This window comes from Lepus europaeus, chromosome 5 (assembly GCF_033115175.1).
Source record: "Lepus europaeus isolate LE1 chromosome 5, mLepTim1.pri, whole genome shotgun sequence".
NCBI classification, from domain to species: Eukaryota; Metazoa; Chordata; class Mammalia; order Lagomorpha; family Leporidae; genus Lepus; species Lepus europaeus.
The window spans coordinates 20004226-20025650 of NC_084831.1; the positions used below are offsets into that span (position 1 = coordinate 20004226).

Consider the following 21425-nt stretch of genomic DNA (forward strand, 5'->3'; position numbering starts at 1 on the left):
ACAGAGAAAGGTCTTCCTTCTGTTGGTTCACTCCCTTAATGGTTGCTACAGCCGGCGCTGCGCCGATCCGAAGCCAGGAGCCAGGTGCTTCTCCTGGTCTCTCATGCGGGTGCAGGGACCCAAGCACTTGGGCCATCCTCCACTGCCTTCCCGGGCCACAGCAGAGAGCTGGCCTGGAAGAGGAGCAACCGGGACTAGTACCCGGTGCCCCAACTGGGACTAGAACCCGGGGTGCCGGCGCCACTGGCGGAGGATTAGCCTAGTGAGCCACAGCGCCAGCCTGTATGTTCTTAATTATACAGTATAATTTGTTAACTAAAAAGAGCAAGATCAATAACAACTACAAAATATCCCACGGGGCCAGAGTTGTGGCGCAGCAAGGTTAAGCCTCTGCCTTCACTGCCAGCCTCCCACGTGAGCGCTGGTTCCAGTCCCTGCTGTTCCACTTCCCAGCCAGCTCCCTACTAATGTGCCTGGGGAAGCAGGGGATGTTCCAAGTACTTGGGCCCCAGCCAACCACATGGGAGACCCAGAGGGAGTTCTAGGCTCCTGGCTTTGGCCTGGTCTATCCCTGACCATTGTGGCCATTTGGGAAGTGAACCAGTTGATGAAAGATCTCTGTAACTCTGCCTTTCAAGTTAATAAATAAATCTTTTAAAAATTCCACTTAAATGCTGGGATTTGAACCGGCACCTATATGGTATGCTGGCATTGCACGCGGCAGCTTTACCTCCTACATGTCAGCTCCACCATCCCTATGTATACAAAAGACTGAAAGAATACACAAAATGCATTCACACATTTGATAGACAATTTATTATTGGTTATGGATATTAATGATCATTTCTGTTATAGGATTATAAGTGACTTATTTTCTCTTTTCATTTTTCAAATTTTTTTTTTTCATTTTTATTAGGAAAGAAAAAAAATAATGAAGACTTGGACTGAGTTCCTGGCTTCGGACCCCACCCAGTCCCAGCTGTTGTTGGGTACTTGGGGAGTAAACAAGTCTTGGTTGTGGCTGTGGTTGTGGTTGTGGCTGTGGGGTAGGCATTTGGTGCAGCCGCTGGAATGCTGCTTGGGATCTCACATCCCACACCTGAGTTCAAGGCCAGCTTCCTGCTAATAGGTAAGGTGATGGCCCACGTACTTGTCCCTGCCACCTACTTGGGAGACCCAGAAAGAGCTCTAGGCTGTTAGCTTCAGCCTGACCTAGCCTTGGCTGCTGTCAGTATTTGGAGATGAAACCAGCAGATGGTAGATCTCTTTCTCCCTCTGCCTTTCAAATAAACAAATAATTTTCGAGATGGCTGCCATGTGCCAGTCTTATTGGAAGATGAGCTTCCCCTTACCTTACACCATTGTTCACTGAAGGGGCCTCACTTGGAATCCAGGCATCTCTCCCCCTTTGCTGTCCCCTCCCCATTACCTTGGTGTCTACAGAGAACAGAAGGTCATTTTGCCATCAGTGGCAGATGGAAGCTCCATTTACTGGGGGAAGAGGATACATCAGCAGTCACACCAAAGCCTGAAATGACTACAGAGGCTAAATGCTGAGGGGGCCTGGACATGAGGTCATAAAGTCCGCGGTGACGCCTTCCAGCCCCATCTGGGCCATTCCGGTGACAGCTGGGGCCTCATCGATGGGCAAGCATCAAAACTCCTGACCGCAGCTACTGGTGCTGTCTTAAGAAACCCTCACGCCCTGATGAGGGATTTGTTCAGCAGCCCGGGCGTCAGGGTTCCTGGGCTCCAGGCCCCACAGGTGACTCACAGCCAGCCCCAGGCAGTGCCTCCTGGCCTCAGTTTCCCTGGCTTGCTCTGCTGGTACTCCCCACTTGCCGTACAGGGTGTTAATAGGGCTGAGGTGCTTTGAAGTCCAGATGAAAGAGACTGGGGAAGCAGCACTCCGTCATTATCCCCTCTACAGCCAGGCGTGGGAGCCGAGCCGGCTTTCAGACTGTCCCAGCCACGGAGGCCTCCCCGCAGCGCCCACTCTTCTGCCTTCAGCTCCAGCTCCCGACACTGGCAGGCAAGGCTGTTAGCCCTGTGTCAGTGCTGGGCAGAATATTCTCCCAAATGGAATTCTCCAGCGGCTCAAACCACCAGTGACTACCTTTCCCTTAACTTATACGTTAGAGGTGCCCCGGTTCTTTCTCTCTATTGGCTAGATTCTGTGCAACGAGGGCGGAGACACTTCACCACTAAGTCAACCGCAGACGCCACAGTCACAATTCAGTCAGCAAGGCAGGCTATGAAAGAGAGCTGGGCCAACTCAAGTTCAAATCCTCACCTTTTGGTCTCATTTCCATAAAAACAGGTGCCAGATGGGCATCGTGGTGCTGAGCAGTAGGCCGCCACTTGGGTCGCATGCGTCCTACATTGGAGTGCTGGTTCCAGTTCCAGCTTCCTGCTGTGGGCCCGGGAGGCAGTAGATGATGGCCTGAGCTCTTGGGTCCCTGCCACCCACACAGGGGACCAGGATGGAGACCCTGGCTCTTGCTGGGCCACTCCTGGCCATTGCAGGCATTTGGAGAGTGAACCACCAAATTGAAGATCTCTCCGTCACTCCCTGTCCCCATCACTCCATCATTCAGGTAATGGCACAGTGATATTCCCAACTGTCTACTCGAGGAGTTGCTGTGAGAACCATATAAGGGTGAGATGTGTGGAAGCTCTCTGTAAAATACCATGGCCTTCAGCTGTTAACAGGCCCCAAATGTGCACAACCACCTTCCCCAGCTGTCTCCAGGTTGTAACTGTAAAAAGTCAGGGACGCCACCTACTGGCTCAAAATATGTACTGTACCTGACCAGCGGCAAGAGCGAAACCAATCTCAATTTCTGCCACACCTTTGTAATTGTTCTATCATACACTTTACATTTTCCTTTAACCAACTCAGTTTGTAGAAATAGCATCTTTGAGGTGAACTTCTAGTTGTTGTCATAAGTGGAAAATTAGGCTGAAACCTGCCAAAAAGAGCAAAACTATGAAATACAAAATAAAATATTAAATAGGACGGGGGTTGGTGTTGTGGTGCAGTGGGTTAGCTGCCTGCAGTGCTGGCATCCCACACCGGCACCAGTTCGAGTCCCGGCTGCTTCACCTCTGCTAATGTGCCTGGGAAAGCAGTAGAAGATAGCCCAGTCCTGCTGCACCTGTGTGGGAGACCGAGGAGTCCTGGCTTCAGCCTGGCCCAGCCCCGGCCATTGTGGCCATTTGGGGAGTGAATCAGTGACTGGAAGACCTCTCTCTCTGTTTTTCAGATAAATAAATAGACATTTTTAAAATAAATAGGATGTGTTGCCTGGAAAAGGTGGAGCTCGAGGCTCCCCGATACAACAGGGATTAACAAAACGCACGACTGGAGACGCTCCGTTCTCCGGCAGATGGGGCGGGCTCGGCACAGAGCTGTGTTTGGGACCTGCACGTCCCATACGAAGTGCCTCGGTTTGAGTTCTCCACTTCTGCATCCAGCTTCCTGATGATGTGCACCTGGGGACGCAGCAGGTGGTGACTTCAATACTTGGTCCATCAGAGACCTGGGTTGAGTTCTGGTTCCTGTAGCCTGGCCCAGCTCTGGCTATTGCAGGCATCTGGGGAGTTAGTGGAAGATGGAACATTTCTGTTGTACTGTTTCCAAAAAATTCATTAAAAAGAGGGAAGGGAAAGGGAGGGGAGGGGAGGAAGCCAGCCTCTAGTGTGACACATCATGTGCTTGGGAAACCCTGTCGGTATGAATGGGACTCTTCCAAGGGAGGGTGACATCCCCTTTGCTCTGCTCAAGCTCCCTGAGCCTGGAGAATTGAAGAAAATTTTTCAGCCACAAAAAACCAGAAAATAAACTCTTATATTGTAGCACTTCCCAGCACAGCCCAAGCGGGGCCAATGTTCAACTCCTGGTGCCAGGGCCCACGGCTCCCGGGCACTGCGGAGGGTGTGGTGGGCACTCTGCTCAGCGCCACGTCTGGCTTTCTGGCCAGAAGTCCTTCGCTGGATGTCCCCGGGCCAGCATCCCGGCTCTGGCTCAGAAGCCTGCCGAGCTGGCCAGCGCTCACTGCCCACTGGGAGCCTCTGCCTTCCCCAGCGCTGGGTCATGCACCCTGCTTTCCGCGGCTAGAGCTGCATGGCTTCCTGCTCCACTGGTTGGTCCGAGGGTGCCAGGTATTTCTCTTGGATGCCCAGCGTGCTGAGGGAGGGTGTGTCAAGGCTGATAGCACAGGCAGATGGGAAACTGGTCTGGGCAGAATCAGACCTCCAGGGATGCCTGCCCTCCAACCCCCCCACCCCTCTTCCTTCTCCTAATTCCAGCTTCACACCACAGGCCGCAGGGACCCAGGAGATCTGGGAAGTCCACCAAGGCAGCCGGACCCGAAGGCTCCTGGATTTGCCTCTTCGCACACTGCTGAGGCTCACAGGAACAGCACAGGCACCAAAGCCAGACCAGGGGGTTCAAATCCTGGTTTTCCCACTTCCTTCTTCTCATCCATAAGTATCACTTGCGTTGTTGTGAGGATCAGATGGGACAATGAACAGGAAGTTCCGGGCATGGCACCTGCGCATACTGGGTACTCAATAAATGGTTGTGACTTCTCTTTTTCTGCCAGAGAAGGAATTTATGGGAGCCGCTGTTGTGGAGCGGGAGGTTTTGTCACTGGTTCCGATATAAGCACCCCTACTGGAGCGCCGGTTCAAGCCCTGGCTACCTTGCTTCTGGTCCAGCTCCGTGCTGATGTGTGGGGAGGGCAGCAGACGGCGGCCCCTGCCGCTCACGTGGGAGCCTGGCTGGAGTCCTTGACTGTGCCGCCCTCTGGCTCCAGCCATCGGAACCCATCTCACCCCTACTCAGACTGATTCTGACCTGTGCCCCACGTCACTCGGGGAAGTTGCCTCTGACAACGGCTCAACGCCACTAGAGTCCATCTTGCCTGACCTGTCGCGATCAGAAACCCTTCCCTGAGTCCATGCTCTGAGCAGGGCCCCGGAAGCTCTGCATGTGGCCCCATTCGCCACAGTCCGAAGCCCCGCCCCGCCCACAAGTCATGCCATCTGATTTGAAGCCCCTACACCTCTGCCTGTAGTGTTCCTGTTCCCACTTAGGGCCAGGTGAACCCTCACTTCCAGATGACACATTTTCCAGCACAGCCCAAGCGGGGCCAATGTTCCTGGTGCCAGGCCCCACGGCTCCCGGGCACTGCTGCGGGTGTGGTGGGCACTCCGCCCGGCCCCATGCCCTCTGTGAAGCTTCTCTCACCCATCTGCCCCCCTCAGTAGAGCTGTTCACTCCCTTCCTTGTGCCAACCTCTGGTTTCTTACCCACAGTGGAGTGGAACCTTAAGGGGGTTAGGATGAGGGGCAGAATCTAAAACTAGAACGAATATGTATGGGCAAAAGTGCCCTGGAACACTGTTCCAGGGGCTGGCACTGTGCAGCAGGAGGTTAGGTTGCTGCCTGCAGCACCAGCATCCCACATCCAAGTGCCAGTTGAGTCCCAGCTGCTCTGCTTCCAATCAGCAATCTGCTAATGTGCTTGGAACAGCAGCAGAAGACGGCCCTGGTACTTGGGCCCCTAGATGGAATTCCTGGCTCCTGGCGTTGGCCTGGCCCAGCCCTGGCCTTTGTGGCCATTTGAGAAGTGAACCAGCAGATGGGAAAATCCCTTCTGTCTCCCTCTCTCTCTCTGCCACTCTGCCTCCCAGACAAAAAATAAATCTTTATTTAAAAAATATTCTTCAAGGCCGGCGCTGTGGCTTAACAGGCTAATCCTCCACCTTGCGGCACCGGTACACCGGGTTCTAGTCCCGGTCGGGGCGCCGGAGTCTATCCCGGTTGCCCCTCTTCCAGGCCAGCTCTCTGCTATGGCCCGGGAATGCAGTGGAGGATGGCCCAAGTGGTTGGGTCCTGCCCCCCATGGGAGACCAGGAGAAGCACCTGGCTCCTGGCTTTGGATCAGCACGATGCGCCAGCCGCAGCAGCCATTGGAGGGTGAACCAACGGCAAAAAGGAAGACCTTTCTCTCTGTCTCTCTCTCACTATCCACTCTGCCTGTCAAAAAAATAAAAAATAAATAAAAATAAAAAATATTCTTCAAATCACTTGTTAAATGCAGCGATATCCACAGTTCTGTGAACACAACCCTGTGTGACGTGCGGAGCACATGAAGTGGTGTACAGTAAAATATTACAGCAACATCATACACAGCTTTTTTTTTTTTTGACAGGCAGAGTGGACAGTGAGAGAGAGACAGAGAGAAAGGTCTTCCTTTTGCTGTCAGTTCACTCTTCAATGGCCGCCGCGGCCGGTGCACCGCGCTGATCCGAAGCCAGGAGCCAGGTGCTTCTCCTGGTCTCCCATGCGGGTGCAGGGGTCAAGCACTTGGGCCATCCTCCACTGCCTTCCCGGGCCATAGCAGAGTGCTGGCCTGGAAGAGGGGCAACCGGGACAGAATCTGGCGCCCCAACCAGGACTAGAACCCGGGGTGCCGGCGCCACAGGCGGAGGACTAGCCTATTGAGCCGCGGCGCCGGCCTACACAGCTCTTTAAATCCCCTCTCCTCTTGCTAGCACATGCAGCTGAATTGGCCAACATTACCCCTGGTGCAAGGTGGCCCCTTTATGGCTCCATCACACCCCACTGTCACTGCTCCTCACTCCTCTGCTTCTGGGAGCTCTGTCCCCGCACAGGAAAGCATCTAACACAGAGCACAAAGTGCTGGCTGGAAGTGAGGCTCTGCACCCGAACAGTCTGGAGCCCCCCTCGTCTCCTGCGGACTCTGAGACCATCAGCCTGGAGGGCCGGGGCTGCCCTGTCCTCTTCACGTGCGGTCTTTGTGACCTGACAGACACCAGCCCATGACCACTAACTAACTCCCTCACTAACTCATGACCCCCTCACTAACTCAGCTCCAAAGGCCTCACTGTCTCCTCTATGGCTCTGGACACAACACATCGGGGGCCGACATTGTGGTGCAGCAGGTTACATTGCCGCTTGCTGGTTTTATGTCCTGGCTACTCCACTTTTTTGTTTCAAAAATGTATTTATTTGAAGGCAGGGTTAGAGAGAATCTTTCACCCACTGGTTTACTCCCCAGATGGCCACAACAGCTGGAGCTGGACCAAGCCGAAGCCTGAAGTCAGAAGTCAGGAGCCAGGAGCTTCATCCGGGTCTCCCAGGTGGGTGCAGGCGCCCAAGCACTTGGGTCATCTGCTGCTGCTTTCCCAGGCCATTAGCAGGGAGCTGGATCAGAGGTAGAGCAGCCAGGTCTTAAACTGGTGCCCATATGGGATGCTGGTGTCACAGGTGGTAGTGGCTTTACCTGCTATGCCACCATGTTGGCCCCGCTACTCCACTTTTGATCCAGCTTACTACTTACATGCCAAGGAATGGAGCGAAGATTGCCACTCTTTTAAGACACCAGGATGGAATTCCTGGCTCCTGGCTGTTGCAGATATTTGGGGAGTGAACCAACAAATGGAAGATCTCTCTCTTCCTGTCACTCTGCCTTTCGAATAAATAAGTCAATCATACACACAGATCTACAGAACACACCTGCCATCTGCCGGCTCCCACCTCATCTCGCCCTTACCCCTCTTCTGCCACGGTGACTGGCACAACCACCCATCCCACCGTCTAAGCGGGAAGCCTGCAGCCTTTGGTCTGTTCCACCCGTAACCATTTAGTCGCCAGCTCCTGCAATCCGAATCCTTTTCTGATCTGTGTTCTCTTTCTTGTCTCCCTATAAATATTTCATTCTGTTCTCACTTAGCAGGACTAAAACTCTGCCGTCTCAAATCACATCCCTTAAGTGCACTTTCCACACTCGGAAGAGCTTTTGTAAAATGTGCATCTGATCCAGGCGTGCCCTGACAGCACCAGTTGAACAGTACCCAGCCGTGAGCTGAAGTCCACACTCCGTAGCAGGGCATCCAAGCCCTCCACTGCCAGCCAGCCTGCCCCTGCACCCCGGCACCCTCCAATGCCCTCCACACACAGCACTCCAGGCCAACAGAACCCCTGCATTTCTCCCAGGTGACGGGTCACTTCTGGTCTAAGGCGCTGCTCCTTCTGATCGGCACCCTCTCCAATCCTCAGGACAGAATCCTGAAGCACAGAAAGACGGTCACAAGGAACCCACCTTCACAGAATCGGTCACCTACAAGGGCAGTGACCGCACCTCCTGAAGCCACTCCTAGACCCCATGTCTCACCCGCTCGGCTACGGCCAGGGGAGGCTGGACAGAAAGGATACGAGGAGAAATGGAAGTCGGCTCCCATTGCCGCAGACATCATGGCTTCCAGGCTTCGCTGCTCTTGGACTCCAAAACAGTAGCCATTGGCTTTATCCACAGCCTGCAGGACTCGCTGGATGCTCTCCTTGTCCTGAGCAGGGAGGACAGAAACAGCCCTGTGAGGATGGCAGCTGCAGCGGACGGCAGGCCTCCTCCAAACACACCTTCCAGGCACTGTCCGGCCCCGTGGTGCCTCTGGGCACACAGCTCCCCAGGCCTGGGGGGAGTGCTGCATGGCTCTTTCCTGATGCAGCCACCCTGACCAGAACACAGAAGCTCCTCCATCTCCTCCAAGTTCCCCTGGATTTCCTTCTGTAGACGCCATCCCTCATCTTTTTTTTTTTTTTTTTTAAAGATTTATTTATGGGGGCTGGCGCTGTGGTATAGTGGGTGAGGCTGCTGCCTGCAGTGCCAGCATCCCATATGGATGCCAGTTCGAGTCCTGGCTGCTCCACTTCCAATCCTGCTCTCTGTTATGGCCTGGAAAACCAGTGGAAGATGGCTCTAGTCCTTGGGCCCCTGCACCAGCATGGGAGACCCGGAAGAAGCTCCTGGCTCCTGGCAGCCACCTAGGGAGTAAACCAGCAGATGGAAGACCCCCCACTCCCCTCTCTGCCTCTCCTTCTCTGTGTAACTCTGACATTCAGAAAAGATTTATTTATTTGAAAGGCAGAGACAGAGAAAGAGGTCTTCCATCTGCTGGTTCACTCTAAATGACCGCAACAGCCAGAGCTCGGCTGATCTGAAGCCAGGTGCCAAGAGCTTTCCCTGGGTCTCCCGTGTGGGTGCAGGGGCCCAAGCAATCAGGGCATCCTCCCCTGCTTTCCCAGGCCACAGCAGAGAGCTGACTATCCTTCACCTTATGAACATCTATCAACTAACCTGCCTCCTCTACCCAACCACGTCCCCTGTAAGGCCAGGGGCTTGTTTCAGAGAGATCCCCAGCCCTGGCTCAGTGTCACTGGTCATTAAGGAGGCATTCAGTAAATATGTGTGGTATTTAACTACACTGGTTCTTCACCCACATGGTGTTAAGAATAGTCCACATCACTGAATGGGGATGGATCAAATTACTTCATGTATAGTCCCTGTCACAGTGCCTAGCAGAGAAGGCCTTCAGTAAGTGCTACTTGCTATGTTAACACACAGAATTTGCCATCTCATAATAGAGAACAAAGTATGGATTGGGGTCAGCGCTGTGGTGCAGTGAGTTAACACCCTGGCCTGAAGCACTGGCATCCTATATGGGCACCGGCTCGAGACCTGGCTGCTCCACTTCCTGTCCAGCTCTCTGCTACGGCCTGGAATAGCAGTAGAAGATGGCCCAAGTCCTTGGGCCCCTGCACCCACGTGGGAGACCGGGAAGAAGCTCCTGGCTCTTGGCTCCTGGCTTCGGATTGGCACAGCTCCAGCCGTTGCAGCCAAATGGAGAGTGAACCATCGGATGGAAGACCCCTCTCTCTCTCTTTCTCTCTCTGCCTCTTCTCCCTCTGTGTAATTCTTTCAAATAAATAAATAAATCTTAAAAAAAGTATGGATTACAAAGGGAAGAGGGGGGCCTGTATTATGACACAGTGGGTTAAGCCACCCCCCGCGATGCTGGCAATCCACGGGAGCACTGGTTGGTGTCTCACTTGCTCCACTTTCTATCCAGCTCCCTGCTAATGAGCCTGGGAAAGCAGCAGAGAATGGCCCAAGTATTTGGGTCCTTGCCACCCACGTAAGAGACCAGGATGGAGTTTCTGGCTCCTGGCTTTGACTTGAACTAACACTGGTTATTGCAGCCATTTGGAGAGTGACCAAGTACATTGAACATCTCTATCTATGCCTTTCAAATAAATAACTCTTAAAAACAAAAGAAGAAAGAAAAAGGGAAGAGCCAGGGACAGGCAACTGACACGAAAATTAAGATGCTGCTTAAGGGCTGGTGTTGTGGCATCACAGGTAAAGCTGCTACTTGCAGTGCCTGCAACCCATGTGGGCACTGGTTTGAGTACTGGCTGCCCCACTTCCGATCCAGCTCTCTGGTATGGCCTGGGAAAGCAGTGGAAGATGGCCCAAGTGCTTGGGCCCCTGCGCCCGCATGGGAGACCCGGAAGACGTTCCTGGTTCCTGGCTTCAGATCAGCCCAGGTCCAGCCATTGCGGCCATTTGAGAAGAAAACCTCTCTCTCTCTGTAACCCTGCACTTCAAATAAATAAGTAAATCTTATAAAAAACAAAACAAAAGGTGCTGCTTGAGATGCCAGCCTCTCATACTGGGTGCCTGGGTGTGAGGCCCGGCTCTGTGACCAATCCCAGCTTCCAGCTAATGCACACTCTGGGAGGCAGCAGGTAAGGGCTCAAGCAGTTGGGCTCCTGAATTCCAGACTCTTGGCTTTGGCCTGACCCAGCCCCAGCTGTTTTAGCATGTGGAGAATGAATCGCAGATCTGAGCTCTTTTTGCCTTTCAAATAAACAAATAAATAAAACAAGAGAAAGGGTAGAGGCAAGTCCGTTCAAGGAAAGGAATCTACGAAGTACCTGTCTCTCCCAGGTGATCTCTGCAGGGTGCAAGGTAAGAGGCACAGGGTTTGGGCACCTGCCCAGCTGGCGGGCCTGACAGACACGCCCTGGACGAGGACAAGTGTCTCGCTGAGGGCTTTCTGAACTCAGCTTTCTTCACACCGAGGGGGACGCGCACGGAGGGGACCCAGGACTCCAGAAGAGATAGGGTGAGAACATGGCCTTCTCTCTTTCCCGGAATCCTGCCCCCCACAGCCTTTCCCACCAAAACCAAGAGGACCCTGTGACAGTCCAAGCCAGGATGAAGACCACTGTCTGCATAGCTTCCTGTGCCCCTGGCTTGGGGAGTCTCAAGCACAGTCAGACAGCAGGGGAAGAGGCCTGCTAGTGCCCAGTACCTGGATGTTCAGAGGGATAAAGGAGACCAGGCTGTAGTCTTCGATGAGCTGCACCAGCTTCTCATTGAGCTGGCGGTAGTGGCAGAAGAAAGGGTCAGAAGCCAGATGGTCGAGCAGGTAGGAGAGGTCCAGGACCTCTGTGTAGTAGTCCAGGTTGAAGGCTAAGGAGAGAAACCAGTGTCAGGGGGAGCTGGTATCAAGCTGAAGTCTGACGACTGCCACAGTATTTTCTTCTGGTGCAGCTGGGATGAGACCAGCATACTGCACATGGCAGAGTAAATTAGCACAGCCATTTCAGAAAACAATTGTCAACGTGCAGCAGGCTCCTATCTACACGCAAACACACACACACATTACCATACCTTGACTCAACCTCACTTCTGATAATTTATCTGAAGCAGGCATTCATCGGACCCCAGATCTGCCAAAGCCTCATCCAGAATTTCCTGGCTTCCAAAACCGTTGTGGTTGGCCGGCGCCATGGTTCAACAGGCTAATCCTCCGCCTTGCGGCGCCGGCACACCAGGTTCTAGTCCCAGTCGGGGCGCCGGATTCTATCCTGGTTGCCCCTCTTTCGGGCCAGCTCTCTGCTATGGCCCGGGAAGGCAGTGGAGGATGGCCCAAGTGCTTGGGCCCTGCACCCGCATGGGAGACCAGGAGAAGCACCTGGCTCCTGGCTTCGGATCAGCACGATGCACCAGCCGCAGCAGCCATTGGAGGGTGAACCAACGGCAAAAAGGAAGACCTTTCTCTCTGTCTGCCTCTCACTATCCACTCTGCCTGTCAAAAAAAAAAAAAAAAAAGAAAGAAAGAAAAGAAAGAAACGTGGTTGAACCCAGCTGGTCTACGGCATTTTGGGTGCAGCAGCCCAAACCAAGACAAGGCCTTCATGTCTCCTTGACCCTCCACTGGCTCCTCCTCGACACTCAGGCCTCAGCTCAGAAGCGACGGCCCCAGAGCAGTCAGACACCGCTCAGCCCCCACTCACTGCCACTGTCACATCACCGCGCTTTAATTCCTTCACATCTACGTCACCAACCGCAGCTCGCGTCTCCAGAATCTACAACGGTATCTGGCACAGTGACAGAAACGGGCCAGATCAGGACCTGCCTGTGGTTACCATCACAAGGCCTGCGCGGCCCGAGGCAGCCTCCTTCTGCTGGGACCTCGGCCTCAGCCTGGCCGGCTGCAGCTGCTTGCGCCTCTGCGTGCCCGGGGCGGGAGGTCTTACCCAGCTTCCCGTAGTGCTCAATGAGGTCCATCTTGGAGAGGAGGTTGACGTGAGGCAGCTCCACGTGCAGCATGGTGGCCAGGGAGGTACACAGTACCGAAATGAACTTGGCTGGGTCTGTGCAGTAGTGAGAATCCACGAGGTGCACAGCGGTCAGCTGGAAGGGGAAGAGACGGGAACCTCAGAGCCCGAGTCTCCCCCATCAGGCCGGGGGCTCGAAGACGGCGTAAGTTGTCCCTTTCAGTCTCCTCCTCTTTCTGTTTTGTTCTAATGCCACCCTCATCTCCTTCTCCCAGGATGTAAGGTGCACTCTTCCTACAAGATGCCTTGCCCCTGCGCCTTCCGGTGGGCAGCAGGCTCGAATCCCACTGCATCTGATTTCATTCTTTCACTTCTGCCCACCAACTTAAAACACTCACCATGTCACTCTTTACAAAACCCCTCCTTACTCCCCAAAATGCCAACTCCAGAACACACACATCCATTTAACAAATAAGAAACTGAGGTTCAGAGAGATGAACCAACTCACCCAGACCACACAGCGAGTCAGCGGCACAGCCAGGATTTGAACTCCCATCTATTTTACTCCGAAGAGAGGCTCAACCTCTACCTCGCTGTGTGACATGGGGGCGTGGCATCTGTCCTCCTCCCTCTCTGTTTTGCAAATGGGTCTGGCCCGAGACGCACCCTGAGGTCCCACTGTGCCATCTGGGAGAAGATGTTGCGCAGAGCGCCATGGTGTGTGCACAGCTCCACCTGGCCCGGGCAATCGAAGAGGAAGTAGTGACCGCGGAGAGGATCGAGCTTGGCACGCAGCCAGTCCAGGTTGGCTTCCAGGTACTCCATGCAGTAGAGGAGGCCGCCGTTGGGTCCCAGTCGCAGCGCGTCCATCACGTCGCCCAGCCCCACCAGCTCGCCCACGTCCACGGCGCACTCGTATGGCAGCCCCTCGTTGGCTGGGTCCAGGTTCACCACCGCCACGCGCCGGCCCAGCGCGCGCAGGAATTCACTCATGCCCAGACAGTAGGTGGTCTTCCCCGAGCCCGGCGGGCCGATCACCGCCTGCCCGAAAGCGGTGGCGGGAGCGGCCTCTGCCATGGGCGCAACGCGGCCAGGCCGAATCAGGGGGAAAACAGGACAGTCAGCCGCGCAGGAGGCAAGACCGGCGGCGGAGACAAGACCTACTGGTCTGCAGTTAGCCGGAGGCTGACGGGGAAGGCCAAGTGTCTCGTACCACAGAACAGCAGAGACCTAGCGGTACGCTAGGGGAGAAAATGACCCGGTACCACCCGATCGGCCCGCGACTTCCGGACAGCGCCGGAAGCGGCGGGCCCTGGGGGCGGAAGCCCCGCCCAAAACCCGGAGACGTAGTCCGCGAGAGGGCGTGGCCACGCAAACGCATTTCTTCCTGGGAGCGGAAACGCCTCCTGTCATTTCGCGGCCTTCTCCAGGCCCCAACTAAGAGAAGGGGATGCGTCGGTAAACTTTATTCTCCCATCACGTCGCAGGCCTGGGGCGTCTCCCGCGGGCTCGCCGCCGCCCGGTGCCGGCCAGTCAGGCCCCGACCGCCCCGAGCGCACCTGGAGCGCGCCCCTCTTCCCAGGCCGCGTGGGTAACTGCGGACAGCCCAGCTTTTCAGAGCACGGGGGCCGGGCGGGGGCTTGGCAGACCCACGGGCAGCGCTCGTCAAGCCTTGAAGTCCGAAAGGCGGGGAGCGGGCTTCGGTGACCGTGTCCCCGCCGGCGGCTGCCCCCGCACGGCCGGCGCCGTCACTCGGGCTCGGCGCAGCTGGCTGCCCTCACGAAGGCGGGCTCTGTCCGAAACTTCATGCTGGTGGCTGGCTGGCGGCGCAGCAGTGCCTCGCCCTGGTCCTGAGGTAGGGGCTCGTCGTAGATGGTGGAAATGAGCCCCAGGCCGGTGCCGCGGGGCCTCTTCTGCTGCCCAAAAGGCTGTAGCTTCTCTCCGTGGTACCTGGATGACAAAGGCTCCCCGTGAGAGGGCCGCTCTCTCTCAGACCCGTCACAGGGCCGGGGGAGCGCAGGGAATAGGGCCGCACCGTGGGTGCGGGTGAGGCCACCGCCTGCCATGCCGGCATCCCACATGGGCCCAGGCTCATGCCCCGGCTGCTCCACCTCCAGTCCGGCTCCCTGCTAACGCACCTGGGAAAGCAGCGGGAGATGGCCCAAGCGCTTGGGCCCCTGCACCCACGTGGGAGACCCAAAGCTCCTGGCTTCACCTGGCCCAGCCCTGGCTGTTGTGGCCATCTGGAGAGTGAACCAGTAGATGGCAGGCACCCCCCCCCCCCGCCTCTCTTACTTGCAAATAAAATAAATAAATCTTAAAAACAAGCTACAACAATCTGGCCTGGATCTTTGCTCTCGGCTCCTCTATCCACTGACAGTGTCAGCAGCCGGGGCCACAGCCACACCCTGGTTCTGTCACTGCAGACGCCCCAGCAGCTCTCAAGTCCTAACTCTGCAGACTGGAGAATGACCGAACCAGGGGATCAACAACCTGTGAAGTCTCAGGGCTTGGTCTAAAAACAGAGTGTCAGAACCACTTTTTCCTTCTAATTCTGCTTCAAAGTTTGTCCCCAAGCACCTTCCCACGTCCAAGTGGGGAAAAGGAAACCAGGGCACAGCTGAAGGCTGCCTTGGAGCCTCAACAAGCCCCTCAGCCACACTCACCCCAATCCACGCTTGCATCTGGGGTGCTGGCCATCACCATCCAACGCCTCGGGCACCCCTGAGCACCTGCTGCCCAAGCCTTGGCCCTCGGCCCATCCCTGTCGCTCCATCACCTTCCGCCCAATGCCCTGCAGAGGGAAGGGACAAGACGCAAAACTTAGGGCTCCACCGAGGAAGAGGATGGGGATGGGAGGAGGGAGAACGGAGGTAGAGAAGGAAAAGGGGGTCAGTGAGCGAGGCACAGCACTACTCACCTTGGTGTGGCGCTCAAAGGTTCCCACCTGGCGTTCAATCACAGAGCCATCTTCCCGGCCTTCACGGAGTCTCTGTTCTAGACGCATCTGGACAGCGTCCCGGGCGTCCTTGTCTCCAGCACCTGGCGCACCAGAAGCCAGTTTGTGGAAGGGGCCCCTCAGCAGAAGGGGAGAAATCAGGCTTCTAGGACCCCTAAGAGACTTATTCATTTCACGGTGCTCCGTTATGTTCTCTCACTAGACTGAGTGCCGGGCAACATTAGGACCAGGCTGCCCCACCCCATCTTACAGGTGAGGAAATTCTAGTGCAGAAGTCGCAGCACCAGCAAATGAGGGAGGTGGGACTGAACCCAGTCTCCCCTCTACAACCCCCCACACTTGTTATTTTTTGCTGCTCTGATCAGAACTTGAGCTCCTGACTATCCCACTGTACTAGCACCAGCCCACGAGGCCCAGAGCTCCCAGAGACCCTGTCTTCTCCACAAAGAAAGAAAAGTTCTGTCTACAACCACTACTGCATGCACTCAACGAGGGGTGATTTAAGAGAGGAACTCTCAGTGGGCTGCCCCAAGGGAGCTGTTCCTCTGTTAAACAGGTCTGGCAAAGTGTCATTGCAAGGTCAGGCACCAGTCTCCCCTCCCGTGGTTGCCACCCCTTGCCCAGTACCTCTGTCGTAGTATATACTCATGTCCACGTCCCAGTCATCGGCTGTCTGTTCATCGAAGTCTGTAGGGATAGAAAAGCATCCAGAAGAGTACCGTAAGGATCTTCAGTTCTGCTGAGAGCTAAACCTAGAGTTAAGACATATGTTCTACAACTTGGGACTTGTGCTTGTATTTTTATGTTATTATTTTTTATTTGAGAGGCAGAGAGACAGGCTCCCATCCTCTGATTCACTCCCCAAACGCCCACATCAGCTGGGGCCGGCCTGAGGCCAAAGCTGGGAGCCTGGAACATAATCCAGGTCTCTCATGTGATTGGCAGGAACCCAATTACTTGAGCCAGCACCGCTGTTTCCCAGGGTCCACACTGTCAGGAAGCTAGAGACAGATGCCAGAGCTGGGGACAATGACGAGGCTGGAACTCATCTCTCTCCATCCCGCTGATAACCCACTCCCAAAAAGGAAGACAGGTCTCAGGGTAAGCTGATCCCTGGCCTTCTGTCTGAGCTTACCACCAGGGATCCGCCATGCGGAAGAGGGGACCCCAAGAGAATGCAGCGATGGCCCCTGCCCTCGCCTGGGCGCCGGCCTTACCTCCTTCTTCTTCCTGCCAGAACTGGGCGTCGGTGTAGAACACCAGGCCGGAGCCGCCCTTCTCCCACTTCAGCTCGATCTCCTCCTCGAAGAGCCGCTCGGTGGTTCGCTCCTGCCTCGTCACATCCTCGTGCAGCGCTTCGTGCCGCTCCCACTCCTCACCCCGGTCATCGTCCTGGGGGAAGGAGGGAGGGTGACCTGCCTGCTCCCGTGCGAGACGCGCGTGGGAATGGGCCCGCACCTCCATTCCTTCCTATTTCTCCAAGCAGCAGCAGGAGTTTGGCCCTTGAAGCCTTGGCCAACACACCCCACCTTCCCCTTCCCCCACAAGCCCGATTCACTCTTAGCTCTGTGCGTTTGGTCATGTGGTTCCCCTTGCCTGAAACGTCTACCCTCCCCTCCAACAGCCTCTTCTCCAGATGTCCCTCGGGTCCTAACAGCTGCACAGAGCCCTCCCAAACAGCTGCCTCGCCAATCGCAATGCTAATCAACACATCCAGTTTAGGCCTTTATATGTGTCCCAAGAAAGAAGGACAAGAACTAACACTGCGTGGCTTCTGTGTCAAGCCCTGCAGTCATCCCAGCACCCTGTGAGATGAGGACCGTTACTCCCATTTTCCAGATGAGCCAAGGTTCCGGAGACTTGCCCGAAACATGAGACCGGAGAGCGGAGCTGGTGTGCAAACCAAATCGCCACCCACACAGCCTTTCCAGAAGCTGCTTCTCTCCCTTTGTGGAAACGTTAGCTTCCCGGAGGGCAGGAAATGGCTCTTAGGTTGCCTTTGAACAAAATCTTACACTAGCCCCTGGCTTACAACTGGGGTTGGACTTGTGGAAAGACAGGCTGACTGCTGGAGTGAACCCTGTCCCAGGTAAACCCCAGGAGGCTGCAGCAGGGGCTGGACACTGTCAGGATGGTAGCACCTCAAGGACATGGTCCAGATGTACTAGCTACGCTGGGCTGAGATCTTTGGAGCACGGGTCACTTACTTTTTGTTGTTGTTGTTAATTTTTAAAGATTTATTTATTTACTTCAAAGAGTTATATATGGAGAGAGAGAGACCTTCCATTCACTGGTTCACTTCCCAGATGGCTGCAATGGCCAGGGCTAGGGCAGGTCAAAGCCAGGAGCCAGGAGCTTCAGCTGGGCCTACCCCATGGGTGGCAGGGGCCCAAACATTTAGATCATCTTCTGCTGCTTCTTCCCAGGCAATTAGCAGGGAGATGGATCAGAAGTGCAGCAGCCGGGACTCCAACCAGTGCCCATTCTGGGTGCAGGCAGTGGCTCTATCCACTATGCTACAACGCTGGCCCCAGGTGAATTACTTTTCACCCAGAATAGGCACTAAAAAAATTCCTAACTAATCCCACATCACTTGATTTTATGGATGGACAACCACGCTTAGAGAAGGCAATCAAAGATTTGTCCATTCGCTGACAAAGTCAGAGCAGAGGCTGGTGTTCAATCTGCTGGTTCAAGGTCAGAAAACAGAAGTTACTGCCAGCCACAGGGTGGAGGCCCACGGAGGTTAGAGAAGCAGGGGGTGGAGGGGTTCACATCCCAGCGCTGTCTCTACTTAGATGACCGTAGGCAAGTCACTGTGCCTCTCTTGGCTGATACGTTTTCATTTGTGAAAAGCCCTTCTATTCCTTCTGAGGGAATGAAAAGATGACCCACTTAAAAATCTAACTACGGGCTGGCTCCTTGGCGCAGTGAGTTAAAGCCCTGGCCTGCAGCCCCAGCATCCCATATGGGCACCAGTTCAAGTTCCGGCTACTCCACTTCCAATCCAGCTCCCAGCTAATGCACCTGGGAAGACAGGAGAGGATGGCTCAAGTGCATGGGCCCCTGTACCCATGTGCGAGACCCGGAAGAAAGTCCTGGGTCCCAGGTCCTGGTTTTAGCCTGGCCCAGCCCCAGTCACTGTGGCCCTTTAGGTAGTAAACCAGCAGATGGAAGACCTCTCTCTCTGTCTCTATCTTTCTCCATAACCATGCCTTTCAAATAAAATCTTAAAAAGAAAAATCCTCCAAGGCCAGCGCCGTGGCTCAAAAGGCTAATCCTCCGCCTTGCGGCGCCGGCACCCCGGGTTCTAGTCCCGGTCAGGGCGCTGGATTTTGTCCCGGTTGCCCCTCTTCCAGGCCAGCTCTCTGCTGTGGCCCGGGAAGGCAGTGGAGGATGGCGCAAGTCCTTGGGCCCTGCACCCGCATGGGAGACCAGGAGAAGCACCTGGCTTCTGTCTTCGGATCAGCGCGGTGCGCTGGCTGCAGCGGCCATTGGAGGGTGAACCAATGGCAAAGGAAAACCTTTCTCTCTGTCTCTCTCTCTGTCTACTCTGTCTGTCAAAAAAAAAAAAAAAAAAAAAGAAGAAGAAGAAGAAGAAGAATCCTCCGACTAATGCTCTGGACCTTCCCACTACAGAAGTGCACACACACACCTGTGGCCTCACAGTCAGTGTCAGCGAGGCCTCCTGCTCCCTGGAGCCCTCCCAAGGACCCCAGGTTAGGAACCCTGTGATACACAGCTGAGGTGTGGTGTTGCCAACAGTGCCAGCAAGAACAGGGCTGCAGGCATACTCACATCTTCTGAGTGCGGCTCCTCCTCCTCCTTCTCCCCTTCCTCCTCAGGCCCTCCACAGGGGCTGGCTGGCACTTCGAGGCTGGTTCCCTGCGGTATTTCCTCACCCTCAGCTGTGTACACAAGCTCTTCCCGCTCCACAGTCTCGGAGTCCTCGTACTCGAAGGGCACATTGCCGTAGCGTCGAGAGGATCCCGTCTTGGGAAACTGGAGCTGCAGCTGGGTGATGATCCGAGGGGGCAGGCGGCAGGCCCTGATTAACTCCAGGAAGACCCGCAGGGGAGTGCCCACGTTGCCATTGGGCATCAGCACCGGTGGGTTCAGCTCTGGCAGCTGCCTCAGGTCGGCCAGGGTGAAGGCTTCATCGTCAGCCTTCCGACTCTGCAGCTCCTTCCGGGTCTTAAAGGGAAAGGAGCCCAAACCTTGGAAGGAGAGAGAAGGGTGGATCTTGGAACACAGAAGCTTCCAGAACACATGAGTAGAGATCTGTCGAGGTTTAATGCTATTAGCCCAATGCTGCTCCTTCCTCCCTTCCTGGCCAGAATCACCTACTAACCATGCCACTTGTCATCGTCTTGGCTGGGCACATAAGCTTGCTCCAGATCTCGTTCCTGCTGACCCTCTTGATTTTCAGCTGTACCAACTCCCACTCCTTCCCTCTGTGACCCCTTTCACCAGCTTTCACATCTCTGTGTCTTTGCAAATGCATTTACCTTGAACACCATTCTTTCCCACAAACTCAAGATCCAGATGAAAAGCCACACTTCCAGATCTCTCCAGAAAGCCAGTGTTTGCCAACGGAAGGAAGACCTCTCTCTCTGTCTCTCCCTCTCACTGTCTGTAACTCTACCTCTCAAATAAATAAATAAATAAATAAAATCTTTAAACAAAATAAAACAAAAAAACCTTTGCGGCCCTGGGCAGGCCCCCTCCGTGGTTCACCAAGGTACGTGTATCCCCATTGCGATCTCTCTTTCTCTCCTGAATAAACTCTTCTTTGGAGAGCTGGTCTCTGCCGCTTGTTTTTGGTTGACAGAAACCTGTGGCCCTCCTGTATCAGTGCAAAACCAACCCCTTAGATAGAGCAAAGGGTATCAGAAAGAACCAGATAAATGAAATATGAAAGATCATCCGAATAGGCCTCTCTTTGTTTTTTCCTCTCCGCATTAAATTAAGGTGCAGGTTGGACCCTAAGCTCTCTCCAGCATCCATCCAAACTCCGAAAGAGCGGGAACAAGAGGCCTGACTCAACCCTCACTGCCCCCAGGAGAAGCGCCTCTGTTCTAGCGCCCATGGATGCAGCTTATCATCTTTCTCGTACCTGATGCCTCAGTAGGTAGTCGAAGTCTGCGGATGAGACAGCGACCCGGCAGCCAAGTGCCCTGGGAATCCAGCCACCGGCGGCCCGAGTACATGCGGAGAAATCGCTGGGCTTGCGCCAGCCCTCGTACCGAGATCACGCAGCAGCAGGTGCGGGTCGAGCCAGCGCGGGCATCAGTGGCCGAAGTCTCGGCGAGAGCTGGACCCTCAGCAGCAGGGCCGGCAGCAGTCGGGGCAGACTCGGGAGCGGCGTGGGGAGGGGCGCGCTCAGGCCGATGCCGGTAGTGGAAACAGAGGAAGCCTCCGCCGCGCTGCTCTCGGAACTGGCTAAAGTAGCTCCGTAGCTGGGCCGAGCGCAACCCCGGGGGAATACCACTCACGACCAGGTAAACTGCTGTCTCTTCCTCCGCCTCGCTGGGCGCCGCCATCTTGGACTGTCACATGATCGCCTGTCACCAAGTCTCGCGAGAGTATCCCGCCCTGCACTCGGCGTCTACGTCATGAGGTTGTGGACCTGGGATTAATGTATGTGCTGGTTGTGGTTGGTGAACGATCCCGAGCTGGCCAAGGCCAGCAGAAGTCCTGAGTCTCTTTCCCACAGAGGGAAGCCTGCGATGAAGGGAGCGCTTTCGTCAAATTCTCGCGAGGGTCAGAAGGACGCCTCCGGGAGGGCTCATTTTTTAAGTTACTTAGCTTTTGTTTTAAGATTTTATTTATTTATTTGAGAGGTAGAGAGGTTTTCCACCCGCTGGTTCACTCCCCAGATGGCCTCAACAGCCGGAGCTGAGCCCATCCAAAAGCAAGAGCCAGGAGCTTCTTCCAGGTCTCCAACATGGGTGCAGGGGTCCAAGGACTTGGGCTGTCCTCTCTTGCTTTCCCAGACCAAAGCAGAGAACTGGATGGGAAGAGG

General features: G+C 55.2%; 2 protein-coding genes across 2 annotated transcripts; both read right to left on the reverse strand.

Annotated features, from left to right (window-relative positions):
* Positions 1 to 803: 803 nt before the first annotated feature.
* GPN2 (GPN-loop GTPase 2) lies at positions 804 to 13734 on the reverse strand. The gene is made up of 5 exons (XM_062190713.1): positions 13108 to 13734; positions 12421 to 12577; positions 11190 to 11350; positions 8248 to 8378; positions 804 to 4189 (listed from the first exon to the last, which is right to left on the reverse strand). Exons 1-5 carry the CDS (start codon positions 13516 to 13518, stop codon positions 4117 to 4119), a joined length of 933 nt encoding a protein of 310 aa, XP_062046697.1. The 5' UTR covers positions 13519 to 13734; the 3' UTR covers positions 804 to 4116.
* Positions 13735 to 13998: 264 nt separating this feature from the next.
* Positions 13999 to 20949, reverse strand: GPATCH3 (G-patch domain containing 3). The gene is made up of 7 exons (XM_062190712.1): positions 20517 to 20949; positions 19199 to 19617; positions 16618 to 16792; positions 16028 to 16087; positions 15362 to 15483; positions 15108 to 15235; positions 13999 to 14391 (listed from the first exon to the last, which is right to left on the reverse strand). The coding sequence occupies exons 1-7, from the start codon at positions 20941 to 20943 to the stop codon at positions 14190 to 14192; spliced, it is 1533 nt and encodes a 510-aa protein (XP_062046696.1). The 5' UTR covers positions 20944 to 20949; the 3' UTR covers positions 13999 to 14189.
* Positions 20950 to 21425: the final 476 nt, after the last annotated feature.

Excerpts from the sequence above, each read along its gene's own strand:
- GPN2 (XM_062190713.1), bottom strand. The coding sequence starts at position 13,518 with ATGGCAGAGGCCGCTCCCGCCACCGCTTTCGGGCAGGCGGTGATCGGC. Across the intron at positions 8,379-11,189 it reads TTATCCCTCTGAACATCCAG|GACAAGGAGAGCATCCAGCG; the intron begins GTACTGGGCACT and ends CTCCCTGCTCAG. Across the intron at positions 4,190-8,247 it reads GCCGACTTCCATTTCTCCTC|CACGCTGGGCATCCAAGAGA; the intron begins GTATCCTTTCTG and ends ACCCTCCCTCAG.
- GPATCH3 (XM_062190712.1), bottom strand. The coding sequence starts at position 20,943 with ATGGCGGCGCCCAGCGAGGCGGAGGAAGAGACAGCAGTTTACCTGGTC. Across the intron at positions 16,793-19,198 it reads AGGAGCCGCACTCAGAAGAT|GACGATGACCGGGGTGAGGA; the intron begins GTGAGTATGCCT and ends TCCTTCCCCCAG. Across the intron at positions 14,392-15,107 it reads AGATGCAAGCGTGGATTGGG|GTACCACGGAGAGAAGCTAC; the intron begins GTGAGTGTGGCT and ends TTTGTCATCCAG.